Consider the following 15169-nt stretch of genomic DNA (forward strand, 5'->3'; position numbering starts at 1 on the left):
CATAGACTCCCTCAGTATGACTCAGGAGACTCCCTACTAAGTAGAATTCCAGAGAGTTAGAAGTCAGTCCCCAATTTCTAAACCCATGTCCTCTATCCTCCCTAAAGTTTGCTCAGGATCCATTTTTCTACATTAAAGGCTATGATTCTCACTAGGGTGTCATGGCAAATTCTATCTCCTGCTCCACTATCTATGTATATAGAAAGCCACTGTTTCATACAGAAGGTGTATCCTTCAGGGGCTTTTGGGAGAAGTGAGGTCCCTACCTCTGACGAAAGACTTTAATGATCTTTGTCAGAAGGTTAGTTATTTGGAGAAAGGGCTAAACAACTTGGGCTGAGTGACACTGCGCAGTAACAGCTTAATTTGTCGTGGTTATAGTTTATCAAGTCCTCCAGCTTCCATTTTCTTGTCTGGCCATCATGACTTCATAGTGTAAGTAAAAATGACTATTTCCTTTTTTCAGAGAGGGGAAATCAAGGTTTGGAGTGGCTATGTCACATGTGTAAGGTCAAACATCTGGGGAAACTTTAATTCAGGTCTTCTCATTCTAAGTCCACCATCCTTTCCATTTTTCTAAGGACATGAGGTCCAAGCAAAGTAAAGGCTCTCCTCGCCTCTCATCTCCCCAGAAAGGCTGGTGCCAGCTATCTGCTGAACAGGTTGAAAGCTGGGCTCCAGCAGCTGCCCCTTTCTCCTGTGATCTAAAGAATGTGAAACTTCTATGTAAACCCAGCCTGTCCGTCTTCTGCAATTTGTTTCTCTTGCTTTTCAAATATACATTTTGCTCTGAGCTTACAGAAATCGTTGAAGTTGAAATTCCAATTAACCCTAGCAGTAAGTATTGTAACTATGAGGGAATTTTTGTCTCTTATGAAATGAGAATGAACCTCATATGTTACTGGGATTTGCTAAAACTGGACAGAGATCAGGATTCCGATGCTTCAGCAGACACCACCCAGGTTGTTCCCCCTAGAAAATCAGAAAGAGGTGCAGGTTTTCAAAGCAAATATGACTATTTTTATCAGGCAGGCTGTTTTCATTAGCTGTGGTTCCCTGCCATAGTTTCATTTTATTTTTTCATCAGATTCATTTTGTATTTTTTTCTTTCCCCTTGAAACATATCATTTAAACCCAAATTAGACGTCAGGTAGAAGGAGCTGGACAACTACTACCATGGACTAAATATACAAACAAAAATTCCAATGAGCCTAGACATATTACAAATAAATCTAGTTTGAAATGTGGTTGCATGTGGAGTTTCACTTTGCATTTGGCTAGGACTCATGAAGAAAAATATTTAATACTCCTCTGACACTTTATTTTTAGGAAAAGTGTTGTCTCTTGGTAAAAACAAGATATTACTTTTCCAGACTCATTTAGAACTTAGTCCCTATTGTGTCGATGGCACCTTTTGGGACATCAATCAACAAATACCATTTAAACCCCTACCATGAGGTCAGAACCACACTTGGCATGCAAGGAATATAAGCCAGAGTGAGAGATTCTTATTCTTTAGATACTTAAGGGCTGGTTTTGGGATATACAAAGCTACAAGGCCCAAATGTTCTATTTCTCCCTTGTATACCTAAGAAAGATGCTGCTAATCCACCAAAGCATCCTTCACACAGACTTGGGTAAAGAGTCTTGCAATTTTCATCTAATCAGCTTTATCTAAGCTATATCTGAATTGGAACAAAAATGAGATGAAAAGCCCACTGGCTATTCCTGAACTAGTTTGTGAGACAAAGCTAAAGACAAGAGTAAGAAAAACCAAGCAATGAATCCTAGGGAAGGGAAGTACATCCTACTATGGTGATGAGCCTTCTGTAAAGAGAGAGGGTTTCCATTGGGTCTTGTAAGTATGGCTAGAACTTTGAGAGATGAAGGGGACCAGGAGTAACAGACTCCAAAGAGCAAATATGTGGATAGAGCAGATGAATATAGATTATGAATACGGAATAGGGGTTGCCTTGGGATTGCAGAATAGGATTCTCTTCTCATTATCTTGAAGTTTCATTCAGAAACTTCTATTGTGGTTATGTTCTGATTCACAAATTCTAAGCATGGAGACCCAGTGGTGTCTGATCTATAGATGCCTAGTGGCACCCTAAAGTATTATGTATCACACTCTGGAAGGTGTATTAGCTCATTTTCAAAGAACAAAGATTACTCTGAGTCGTAGCTTTCATGTCAATAAAATGGGTAAAATAAAGGTGACTTTAAAAGTTTGCCAAATCTTCTACCAAGCTCTTTATTTTTAAAAATTTATTTATTAATGAGAGACACACACACAGAGAGAGAGAGAGAGAGAGAGAGAGAGAGAGAGAGACACAGGCAGAGGGAGAAGCAGGCTCCATGCAGGGAGCCCAACATGGGACTTGATCCCGGGTATCCAGGATCAGGCCCTGGGCTGAAGGCAGCGCTAAACCGCCGAGCCACCCGGGCTACGCTACCAAGCTCTTTAAATTAAGCCTTTCCAAATACATTCTTTTAGATGCATTGTAGGCAACCTTGATAGTCACTCTTTGCCCCCTTTATGATAAAACGAAGAAAGCACCAGCTTTCTTGCACTTTTTAAAGGTAGATGAAATAATAAGCCAATCCCCCTGTCTTTGGCAGTTTGGACTTGTACCTTGCTTGAGGCAGAACTGGCTAGGATGACCTCATAATTTCCCTTCAAGTGATAGAATTCTATAAATTTTCCCTCTGAGTTGGACAAGAATCTGCATATCCTGTTGGAAAATCTGCACACTTAGACTGATTGTGAATGACTGTGATTACCTGATGTACCTGTATTTCTTCCAACCTCCATCAATAAGTGTGTAATAGTTTGCCTTCCCCTTTCTATCTAGACAAAAAAGAAACATCAAGATTGACTGGAAAATGGGCATTTCTCTAGAAAATGTGATTCTTGGAGAAGTAGTAGATAAAAATTCATCTGATGCTGAAACTGCATGATCCCAGGCAGATAAATGACCTAGTTAATTCTTCTAATTTCTATGTGGATTCAGAAGTCTGGGTTATGTGCTGCCTTTATCCTCTTATACTCAGGCAGGTTCCTTCTAATTTCCTATCTGATTTCTCTGCTCTTAGTCATGTTTGTTCAGAAGTGGTTACAAGAAAGAGCCTGGACTATTAGTTGCATGGGTAGACTTTTGGACGGCATCTCACAATTCTGAGTGGTTTGTAATCCATTTTGCCCAAATTGCACAGTGGGCATTCATGAGACTTGAATCTTTCCATGCGAAATCTGATAGCCCCCATGTAATAGTGATCACATACACTTTGGAAGAACCCAGCAATTTCTTAAAAAGAAGTAGGTAAGCAGAAAAAGCCAAACAATCCAAATAGCAGCTTGATGGGATGACTGGGTGGCTCAGCGGTTTGGCGCCTGCCTTCAGCTCAGGGCGTGATCCTGGGATCCTGGGATCTAGTCCCACATCAGGCTCCCTGCATGGAGCCTGCTTCTCCCTCTGCCTGTGTCTCTGCCCCCCCCCTCTCTGTGTGTGTCTCTCATGAATAAATAAATAAAATAAAATAAAAAAAACAAATGGCAGCTTGAAGGTTTGTTCAAGGTTTATTGTATTTAATGAACTATGAATGCTACCATTAAAAATAAGAAACCAATGCTAATTTTCTCAGGTTGCTGTGGCATGAACAAACTTCTCTAAAACCCTTTTCACCTCTCTACTTCTGTCTCTCTAAAAGATCTACTAATTTAGAATGGCACATTTGAAAACTTGTCCTGCCATAGGAAATATGACATAGTTGAAATGGACACAGGCTTTGGAGACAACGTGGCATCATTTCAACACCAGATCGGTTCCTTCCTAATTGTGTGGCAGCACAGTAATTTGCTTACATTTGTTCAGCCTTGGCTTTCTTGTAAGCTGGGAATAATAATTTACCAGTTTCACAGTTATTGAAGAAAGTGAATGGGACCTAGTCCAGTACCTGGCACAGGGTGGGTGTATGATAATTGCTAGCAATTTCTGTTGTAAAAGTCTGACCCCATGAGAACCCTTGTTTGATACTTGGAGAAAGACACAGAATGGCTGCTTATATAATAGTGATGCTTGAGTTTGGTGGGTGGGGGCAAGCCTATGTTAGAAAGATGTGTTGGGCTCTTTTGTCCAAGATGTAGTTAGGGACAGCAATTTTCTTGTCTTTGTTGGGGCCTGTTCATGTCTGAACATGGTTTCCTGTTTCTCATCAATCTCTTTTCCTCCTCTCTTCTGAAATCCATCCAACCTTTTCCTTCCAGTATCTTTAAGAAAAGTAATAAAGGCTAATACTACCACTCCCTTACTCTACAGAGATGAGAACATTTTCTTCTGTTACCCCTGAGGCAATGTGTCATAAGCTGGCAGAGTTCTCCTGCTTCATTTAACTAGGAATCCAGGGTGGTGGGACCAGGAGGCTGTGACTAGGAAGAGAATGGATCAAGGGAGGAAGGAAGAAAGCCTAGATATCAGCTGGATTTGTGACTCTTGACCAACCTCTGCACTAGAAGATCTGGGTAGATTCTAATGAAATGGTAAGAGAGGTTTGGTTAAGTCAGATTAAAAATCCACAGTCTCAGTATCCATCAGAGCATCTACATTCAGAATAAAAATTTGGTTTCTCTGGTTGGATTTCCATCTAAAATAACCAATCTGTGCCCACCATGTTGAATATGGCCAGGGAGTTCACCTGGTTTAATGCACCTGAAATAACTCACTGAAATCACTGCTCTACCATTTACTATCTCTATGACCCTATCATTTTTTTCTTAGCCCTAATACTGAATTGTTTTAAAGACTAATTAAGATAACATATGTGAAGCACCTTGTGCCTGGAATATAAGAAACAATCAGCAAACTCACTATCTGGAACCAAGAAATGAAGGAAGAATGTTCTCTAAGCCAACAACAAAATAAAAAATGAGCAGCCAGAGAAAAGAGCTAAGGATAGTACAAAGAAATAGTTTATCGATGAAATGAGTTGGGATAATGCAGGGAGTCAGAGGGAAACCCTGACTTTGATATTCATCATCCCCAACTCCTGAGAGAATCAGCTGGTGCCCAGTTTTTACTCATCATTTAACTCATGATATTAATTTGTAATAAATAGTAAGAAAAAGAGGACTAGAGTAAAGGGGTCACATATGAGGCACATCTGTAGGGGTTTTTCTTGTTGTTGTTCAATGTTCTGATTTACTATTACTGCTGTTTACCTTTTATTTTCCTTGTTGTCCTAGAGATATATTGGCAAAGTGTGGACCTTCATGAAATTAAGAAAGGGTGGAGTTTTAAGACTTGTTGGTTCATGGGAAAGCCCCTAATAGTCCATACAGTCACACTTTCTACCCATGCTTATCCTGGCTTAGATCACAAGAATAGGAAAATTACATGGAAAACTTCTGCTTTTCTGGATTGTTGAACTTCAATCCCTTGTTCTTGGTAGACCTAAGCTTGCCATTGAAAATGACACTGTCAGGGCAGCCCGGGTGGCTCAGCGGTTTAGTGCCACCTTCAGCCCAGGGCGTGATACTGGAGACCTGGGATCGAGTCCCATGCCAGATTCCCTGCATGGAGTCTGCTTCTCCCTCTGTCTGTGTCTCTGTCTCTCTCTCTCTCTTTCTCTCACTCTCTCTTTCCCTCCTCTGTGTTTCTCATGAATAAATAAATAAAATCTTAAAAAAAAAAAGAAAAAAGAAAATGACACTGTCACAGGATGTCATGAACTGACTGTCCTGAAGACCAAGCTCTGGCCTCTGAGCAGTAGTATTTTTCTGACCACAAAAATAACAATGGAAATGATGATAAGCAATGATAACAACAGTAACAATGATGCCAGCCTCTGTGCTCAAAGTTTTATAGATTGCATCTTTAGTTCTGAAAACAAGGCTGCAAGGTAGATGTTATCCCCATTTACAAATGCAAAAGTCAAGGATTAGAGACATTAAATAACATGCCAGAAATCACAGTTAGCGTCAATAGTGCTGGAATAAAATTCCAAGTCGATGTGACAATAAAGATATTTTAGGCCATCCCTGCACAGCTGTCCATAATGACCTTCAGGAAGTCAGATCTTTTCAAAGTTATGAAAATTCAGATTTTGATGGCCTTGGACCTTCTTTCCCATCATTAGTTTTTCCTTCTGGAATTCAACTTATAACCATTGAGGACTGGGGCTCTAGGGCAGTGATTTCAGATTTCTTGTAGACCATCATGAACTACAATTAGTTCATAATAATTAGCAAGAAAAAATGTTTCTTAAAAAAATCATTCACTTAAAATTATTTTTAATTTTATAATAACTAGTATATAATTATAGCAGAACAGAGCTATTTAGTTAGAAATAAAGAACTTCAAAGATGAGAACTCATCTAGTGTTTATTTGCTCTGGGGTTCTAATTACTCTGAAAACTATCAAAACTTTGTATATGATTACTAACAGCATTCAATAGCAGCTTTGAGGGAAGCTGAACCAATCTTTTTCTTTCTTTTTCTTTTTGCTCCATTAACATGGTGGGAATAAATGACAAATGCTAAATGCCGTACATATTCACTATGTCATTATTACTCTCCTGCTCTGTTCCCACTTTAGGTTTCCTGTGTTAAAAAATAACAAAACCAAACACATCTCCCTGGTCATTTTCAAAAGGAGACCAACCAAAGAACACCAGTGAGAAACACTAAACATGATATTGTTTTTCTGTAATATATTAGCAAATCCTGGTAGCTTCAATTTGGCTTCATTACATTTCCAATATATGCATGCATCGATTCATCTTCTTTTTTTCCCATATTAAGATTTATGTACTTTATTAATCACCTCGTGACAGCCATCTCAGCAGTTTCATTTAGCAGAGTAAACCAGTCAAACCTCATCAGACTTCTGGGGATGTCACATGGCAAACTCTGGATTCCTGGCAACTTGAATTACTCTTGCCAATTGAGATTTTTCAGAGTGATCCATCTTAGGGCCATCTAATATATCACATCTGACTCCGCTCTTTTCCTAATTGATAGGTTGAGAGAGACACCCGCTAGATCTCACAATTGTCCCCCTGAAGCTGCCTTGGGATAGAGGTGCCTTGGCAGCAGCGGCTCAAAATGGCAGGCAGTTAAGCATTCTGTTTTCCAAATGTAAATTGACTGATATGAGGTGGGGGACTATGTGACATTCATCGAGCCCACATTTTCCAAAGGGCTTTAATAAGCAATGGCAGCCTCCCACACATTCACCACATGCTCTGGTGGTCTAAAAATAGGATATCATCAGGTGTCATGGACCAGCCATTCATTACGGCATCCTAGCCTACAGTAGTACTAACCAGACTCAGAGGCTGTGGACACTTCCCTAAATTGTTGTCACCAATTCTAATTCTTGGACACACTGCATTTTTTTTTTTAATGTGTTATGACTTTTCCAATGTCTACTCTCCCTAAAGTTCTAAAAGAACACAGTTTAAACATACTTTTGCATGACTCAAATAATTTTCACATAATCTTTATTAAGTCCCCAACAGCACATGTGAATTACTGGCCAGCTTGTTTTGTGATACAAAGAGTATAGAATTGGATTCCAAGTGTAGCTATAATCAGAAAGAAGCAATCTTAACACACTTATTCATTTAAGAGAGGGGTCTTCTGAGCTCTTCCAGGTCTTACTTGATTATATGATCAAATAGGAAGGCTTGAGGGTGGCACTTTTTGTACTAAAGGACTCACATAGGGAAGATCCAGTGATTTGCAAACTCTTACAGTGGAGCAGCTGAGTAGAAATTATGAACCTTATGTAACAGCATGGCACATGAGACCAAAAAAAATTTTTTTTTAAATGACCAACTTGATATTAAGAAAATCTAATGAGAAACCCTAAGAAGAAAATGGGTTACCACAGTGCTATTTCTATGGTCTTTCAAATGCAGTTGCACTTCTAAAATTGGAATTAACAGTACTCAAAACTCCTCAGCCTCACAAGTTTATAAAATGGTGGTGTGGTTTAGCAAAGGGAGGGCTAGATGAAAAATTGGAAGATCTGTATTTTAGCCTTGACCCTATACAAAACTGTATGGTCTGAGGCTGAGCCATTAAACCCACTATGCAATAAAGGGGCTGGAAGAGACAGTGGCTTCCAACCAGTAGCCCTCAAAGGTGGCAGTGGGCCTTCTTGCCCTATTTTTGCTTTTCAGAAAAAGACTCACAGAAATCACACATTTACCCATAATAAGATTACACAGGATAATCAAAATGTCACATTTATTTGGTTTTTGCTTAAATTGTATTAACTGAAAGAGGTACCACTAGTTATTTCGTGCTTATCCATACTCTAATTGGAAGATCATGTTTTTACTTAGTGGGAAATCAAGTTAATTGGCACTTAATAGGCACAAATTGTAAAGGGAATCTTTCACAAAGTAAAACTCACAGGCAAAAATAAGTTTTAAATGGGAACTTGGTGGTGGCCAGTTTAGAAATGGTTTCACAAAAATCCCTTCCAGCTCAGGATTTCTATTACTCTGAATATATATATTTGGTCCTTTTCTTATTGTCTTTTGACTTTTAATATAGGACAGTTCTTATTTATTAAACCCAGGACTTTACAACTTTTTCATTCAACTCTGTGTATATCTGCAGTGAGAGCATTTTAACCAAACCTCACAATTTCCTTGGCTTACATGCTCCTCGCTTCACTGGCCTAATTATTTTAATAAGCAGCTTAACTGAAATGCTGGCTTATATTTATATTTCAATTTAATTGTGTACAGTTCCTAGTATAATGAAAACCTTGAAAGTCTTTCCCTATTTGTGACACTGTTTTACTGAGTCTTTTTGTTAGGGACACTAACAAAGTAACTTCACTTTATCTCTAAGCATACATCTTTTATTTCCTTTTTTCCTCCATCTTTTTTTTTTCTTTTTCTTTTTTAAGATTAACAATGCGAAGAAAAGATCCCCATGTTCTATCATTTTAGCTGCCTAGATGAAGAGAAAAAAGAGTCCTCGTCCAGGCCTGCAGGAGAGCCTATGTCTCCTGGATTGAAATGAAAAACCAGTAGCACACCCTGGGTCAGCCATCCAGCTCAGGGGGCTTGAGTTTTCTTAAAGGAGGAAAAAACAGGAAGTGGAAAAAAGAATGATCTGGAAAGTCACCTACTAATCATAGTCTCTGGGAAATGGAAAACAGAATTCCCCCTATGGTCTAATTATCCTTCGGTATCTTTAATGAAACCAAATCATAAGAGTTTCCAGCGTTTGGCTGATGTTTCAGAGGCCTGATTTTCACGTGTCCTTGGCTCTGAAAGAAAATATTCACTACCTTCCTGAAGTTTCCTTATTATCCTCTATTTCCATTTAGTTCCCAGAAAAATGTTTGTCACTTTTCTAACATGGAAGGAAAAAGCTGGAGGAAAAGAAGAGATGTATGTAAACTGACATATGTTTTGCTTCTTGAAACTGTAATAGTGTGACTTAAGAATTTGTCACTGTGGAGGTCAATATGCAGCAGCTGACTCTCTGATGATAGCTCCTTAGGCACATAGCAATGGACCCTATGCGTGCCCCTGAATTACCAGGCAAACATGAATATATGTGTCTCTTTTCATCTATGCTCCTGCATGTGGGCCTATAAAAAAAAATGCTACAGAGTGATGCGTTAGAAACCCAATTCTATTGCCTACTATAAACTGTGGCATGCCAGAACCAGGGGATATTGGTAAACCTAATAAAACACATTCTGGAATCCTTGGATCAAAAGCAGTATTTACAGATTCACACAAAAAAATTGCAACAATACGGTAATAGCTACTTCTGTTCTGAAATACTGTTAGGGCAGGCTGGACTTTAATCTTTATTCCATTAAGAAACATAAAAATGTAAACCCTTGCAAATTGGGCAGTATTTTACTTATGCAGGGTTCATGACTCAGAAATGTGAAGCAGCATCTCAAGAACACACAGGTGCCAAGAGCAGAGGCCTGCTGAACGTTTTCTAGGTACCTTAAGGATTACCCAGACCCACTCCCCTTGTGTTACATGCAAGATGCTGAAATTTGTAGCTATAAGGTATTCAGACAAGGTAAAACAGTGGGTTTGAAGTGTTAAGGCTATGGATTTCTACACAGTCCAGTCTGAGATTTATGATAACTGGATGGAACGTAACTCTGACAGCGAGCTTCTTGTGGACCAGAAGAATGTCTGTTTTGCTCACCTTTAGCAGTAGCACATTCTAGGCATGTAATCAATATTTGTGAATGAAAATCCAATACATAAAACTGAAAACAGAAAACATGTAAGTCAATTTACATTTGGGTTTTGAAATACATGTTCTCTTCAGCAGATTTATCTTAGGAAATTATATCTTTTTTAGGATTACCACAGCCAGTTTGCCTTTTTTTTTTTTTTTGTTTAACACTTTGATGAAAAAAATCAGAGCCAGATGTGTGCTGCTAGAAGCCAGCTGAAGATGTGAAATGCAAAATACCCCAATATGCAGTCAAATCCTAGGTACCATCTGATGATAGTTCCTCCCCATAGGGCTCAGAGCCCATTTCTTCAAGGAATCCCAACTCCTTCTAAAACCACTCAGACTGGCACACTCAGGTCCTCACAACATGTGAGGTGTAGCAGGGAGAGGTGAGGGCTGGTGGTGGGAGATGGCAGGTCTTTCAGTAGGTCTTCAGATAGAAGCTGGCTCTCTCCAAACACGCTCACCCTTGATTTCTTTGGCATTGAAGGCACATCTGAAAACTGATCGTAAACCCAACACCAAAGTAAGATTCAGCACAACCATCTCAGCTAAACAGAATGGGGCCCAGATTTGGGGCATCACAGCATCCTGATCGGAGGGTAGCCCGCTTCTGTGTCAGACACATCTGCCTGTCAGATTAGGTGGGGAAATGCTCACTCAGCAATGAGGCATGAGCTGACATTTGGGGACACAAGCAGAGCCTGCTGTGTGATGTTGGAGAGAAAAGCTCTTCCTTCCAGACTGACAGCCAGGAATGCCATTTTCTTGTTCGATGAGTGCAAATCTTTTCATTTCTACCCCAAACCTCTGGAGCCCGGCTACACATCTTGACTCTTCCCCCTCTGAGCTGAGCAAGCTGAACAGACTGACACAAGCTTAACAAACACGACCCACTTCTGTGAGTGCCATTGTGGGCAAACGGAACGTAACATTAATTGTTTCACCGGCAGAAGGAGAGCTTCAGAGGCTTGCTTCACTGGGAGAGCCGGGCGTGCTTCAAGCACCCTGATGCTCAGCTTAAATTACCAGTAGCTACATGGCAGGAGGGCCTGTTTCGGGAGGGTTTTTTACACCATGACATTAATAATTTATGAATAGGCCAGTGCACAAAACTGTACTTGTACGAGGGACCAATAGGTGGGGTAAATAGGAACTTATCTTCTTAATAAAGGCAGAAGGATGAAAAAGACAGTAATAACATAAGCCCTTGTCAGTAATATGCAAAATGTAAATATTGCCTTGTAGCTTCCATCACTAATTGGGGGGAACAAAGAAAAGACCCACGTAGGCTCATGGGACAAAAGGTGACACTTTGTACCTTCTCCTCCCATCTGCTCTCTGAGCAACAGGTTGGGTCTGGATACATGCATCTGATTCAAGGTAGTTTTTATAATTGTTTAGGCTCATCCACTTGTGTGTTGTCACTAGAATTGTCAGCAACGTTTGGAGGGCAGGAGCTTTATTATGTGCTTATGTGGGAGAGAAAGAACCAGCTTTACTTTGCAGTTTTGACAGTTATAAAAAAGAAAATACTTTTTTTTTTTCTCCTTCCAATTGGAAACTGGGAAAACAGGGCATACAAGTCATCTAGACACAAAAGAAATGGAGTTTGTCCAGGTCAATTTTTGGCATATTGATCCATTTAGACGTCTCCATCAATTAGATACAACATAACATGAAATAAAAAGAGAATTAGATTCCTCTAATCAGCTGAATTACAAGACCAGCGCTCTAAATTATTGCTCTGTTGTTTGAGAAGCAAATTATTGGTGAAAGGATATTTTTATTTTATGCATTCAATTAATCTCTGTATTTATACACTTTTCTAATAGCTATCAGAAAATGCTATGATTCAAATACATGTTGCAATTCAATATCTATAGATTACATTTTTCATCATCCTAAATCTTTGAGATGCTTTGAAGCTCTGAAATAACCAATACTCCACTTATTGGAAAATAAAACCATGTCCAAACTACTCAAACCCCAAATATCAGTGGATAACAAAGATGCCTAATTCCACATATGAAAGTATCAGAAGCTAGAAACTCAATTTATTACTGTAAATCCAAAGTAATTTTTATTAAGTAAAAACCCGAGTAGGAAAATATATGTAAAATCCTAGCATGCAAGGACTGCTTAGTAATAATAATGGTAACCCAGCTGTGGTGTACTGAGCATTTACCAAGCAGTTCACAGCCAGGATGGGCAATAAGGGGACCCACTGAAATATAAGACCAAATTCTTGCTCTTCATGACCTCAAAATGCAGGTAATAAAAGGGAAGAAAGAGGAAAAGCAAGTGATCATAGCTGAGCATTTCCTATGGCCCAGACATTGAGCCAAGAACTACCCATAGGCTTTATACTTGCGGTGGACCTATCAGGTAGGTGCTACTAAGCCCCTGTTGCTGGAAAAGGTCAGGGCATGTCTTCCTTCATCACACTGCAAAGAGCAGTGAAGCCCTTTTCTCCAGCTGCATCTCTCAATGCTCTCCGCCCTCTCTCTGTGCTTCCCGATAATCATTTTTCTTCCATTTCTCCAATGCATAGTGCTCTTAGCTTTTGTCTTTGAACTTGTGTTCAAAATGTTCCCTCTGCCTTAGCATCCAGTTCAAATATCTCTTCGCCAGAGAAGGCAGGCTTCCCTGAGCTCTCAGGCCAGGCAAACCTGTTATATGCCAGGCACTTAACAGCGCCTGTTATTCCCTACTGTTCTAGGAACATTTGATCACTGTCTGTCTCTCAGTAGACGGGAAGTTCCCTGGGGGCAGGGCCTGCAGCTCATCCTCCTCAGGTTTCTCTGGCATTCAGCCAAGTGCACAGCAAGGCTGACATTAGCCAGAGGGTGGATGAAGAGGCTCCCAGTGTGCATTTCCCCAACAAAAACAATAAATGAACAACTTCAAACTGATGAAAAATGCTCTGGGAAAGCCACGGACTACGATGAAGAAGCTCCAAAAATCCTGTGGAGCTCACCAACTGAAGGTGGTGACAGAGCAAAGTGCAGGAGGTGCTTTATCTGCAGCATCCCATCTCTGTACCTGAAGAGCTCCATACCAGAAGGGAGTCCCTGGGGTAGGGAGGGGATGGCACCACACAAGGCACAGGAGAACCCAGCTGATGGAGCTGCCTGGAGCTGTCACTGAGGGGAGCCCTGACTCAGGGGCCTGAATTGCCGTTGTGCCCTGCTCTTCAGGACCAGGACACTGTCAAACCTGCCATTTATAGGGACCAGAGCTGTTGCTGCACCATGGCTCCCCCTCCTCCCGAGCCTCTGGTCCGGGCTCTGAAGTGCCATCACCTGGCTATGCTGCTGCTGCTTTGAGCCCCACTCCCTGGGTCCAGGGTCTGAGCACTGATCCACCATCACTGGGCCTGAGCTGGTGCTGCTCTCTGCAACCTGCAGCCTGGGTCCTGATTCAGGGTTCTGTTGTTCAGTCACAAGGCCAGGCCACTGCTGTATAATGCTCTCTGGGTCCTGAGTCATAGATATCACTCATGATCACAGGAGCCGAGCTGCTGCTGCTCTGCATCGTGTCCCCTGAGGACTAATGTACAAGCCCTTCCAGTCCTAATGTACTCGGACTGCCATCCTGGGGATGGCCCCTGCCCCCGCAGCCCCCTGTTATTTCTGGGCCTGTGCTGCTGCTGCATACTACTCCACCTCCCCTGGAGCCCAAGTCACTGCATGAGCCCCAAAACTCAGAGATAGGTTCCAGGAGGAATAGGCACAAGCCCATAGTCCAGACAGCAGCACCCACTGCAGCAAGCACATCTCCAGGACCCAGGAATTAAGGTCACTCCATGTGTCCCTGAGCCCAGAACCCCAGCTATGCTGCCCTCTTGAGTGCCAGCATGCCACACTTGGTGCCAAGAGGAATTCCCATGGCTAGAACATCCCCCTGAGGGAAAGGGAGAATGGGAAGATGCCAACAACCACTGCAACTGAGGCTCTCCAGAGCCCTAACTGCCACTGTGACCACAGGCATCTCCAGGATTCCTGCAGCTTTGGTCACTGAAGGCCCCCTAGTCTTTGCCAAAATTAACCTAAACTGATGGAGCTTCTTGGAGACTATGCCTCTGTGCTCTTCTTGAAACCAGAGATACTATATTCCACCTCACCAATGCACTGTTGGCAAGAATCTATTTGGTACAGTAATTATAGGAAAAGCTATGGTGGTACCTCAAAAAATCTAAAAGAGAACTACCATATGATCCAGCGGTCCTGCTCCTCGGAATATTATCTGAAGGAAATGAAATCAGTATCTTAAAGAGATACCTGCACTCCGTGCTCACTCCAGCATTATTCACAATCACTAGATATGGAAAGATGGATCCATTCACCCATCAACTAAGTGTCTGCTGATGGATGAATGGATAAAGCTAAGTGTATAAGGTTGCACACGGTAGAATATTATTCATCTGTAAAAAGAAGGAAATTTTGCTATTTGTGACATGGCGAAACATGGATGGATTGGTAAGGCATTGTGCTAAGTTCACTTAAGCTAGCCAGAGAAACACAAAAACTGCATGGTATCACTTATGTGGAATCTAAACAAAAGCTGAACTCATCTAAATAGTATAGAAGTAGATGCCAGTGACCAGGGGTGTGGAAATGGGAAGATGTAGATCAAAGGGTACAAACTTTCAATTATAAGATGAAAAATTTCTGAGGACCTAATGTACAGTACGGTGATTATGGTTAATAAGACTGTATTGTGCACTTGAAATTTGCTGAGAGACCTTAAGAGTTCTCCCCCAGCCCCAAAGAGTTACCTAGTGAGATGATGGGTATGCTAATTATCTTAATTTTGGCAATGTGTATCAAATCATCAGGCACACTTTAAATATATGCAGTTATACCTGTCAGTTATTCCTCGATAAAGCTGAAGAAAAATAGTGTAAGGCATATTGTAAGTACTTAAGA

General features: G+C 40.9%; 1 protein-coding gene across 3 annotated transcripts in view; it reads right to left on the reverse strand.

Moving 5' to 3' along the window:
- SAMD12 (sterile alpha motif domain containing 12) overlaps positions 1-15169 on the reverse strand; it is a 378425-nt gene that overhangs the window by 81919 nt on the left and 281337 nt on the right. For 2 of the 3 annotated variants that reach the window (XM_055314073.1, XM_055314072.1), the window contains exon 5: positions 7446-10741. The exons of the other annotated variant lie outside the window; for it this stretch is intronic. In XM_055314073.1, the coding sequence (XP_055170048.1) occupies positions 10671-10741 (71 nt within the window). In that variant the 3' untranslated portion in view covers positions 7446-10670. Of the gene's footprint in view, positions 1-7445; positions 10742-15169 lie in introns of those variants that run through there. 3 annotated transcript variants of the gene reach the window in all.

Source organism: Nyctereutes procyonoides, unplaced genomic scaffold (genome assembly GCF_905146905.1).
Source record: "Nyctereutes procyonoides isolate TBG_1078 unplaced genomic scaffold, NYPRO_anot_genome, whole genome shotgun sequence".
Lineage (NCBI taxonomy): Eukaryota > Metazoa > Chordata > Mammalia > Carnivora > Canidae > Nyctereutes > Nyctereutes procyonoides.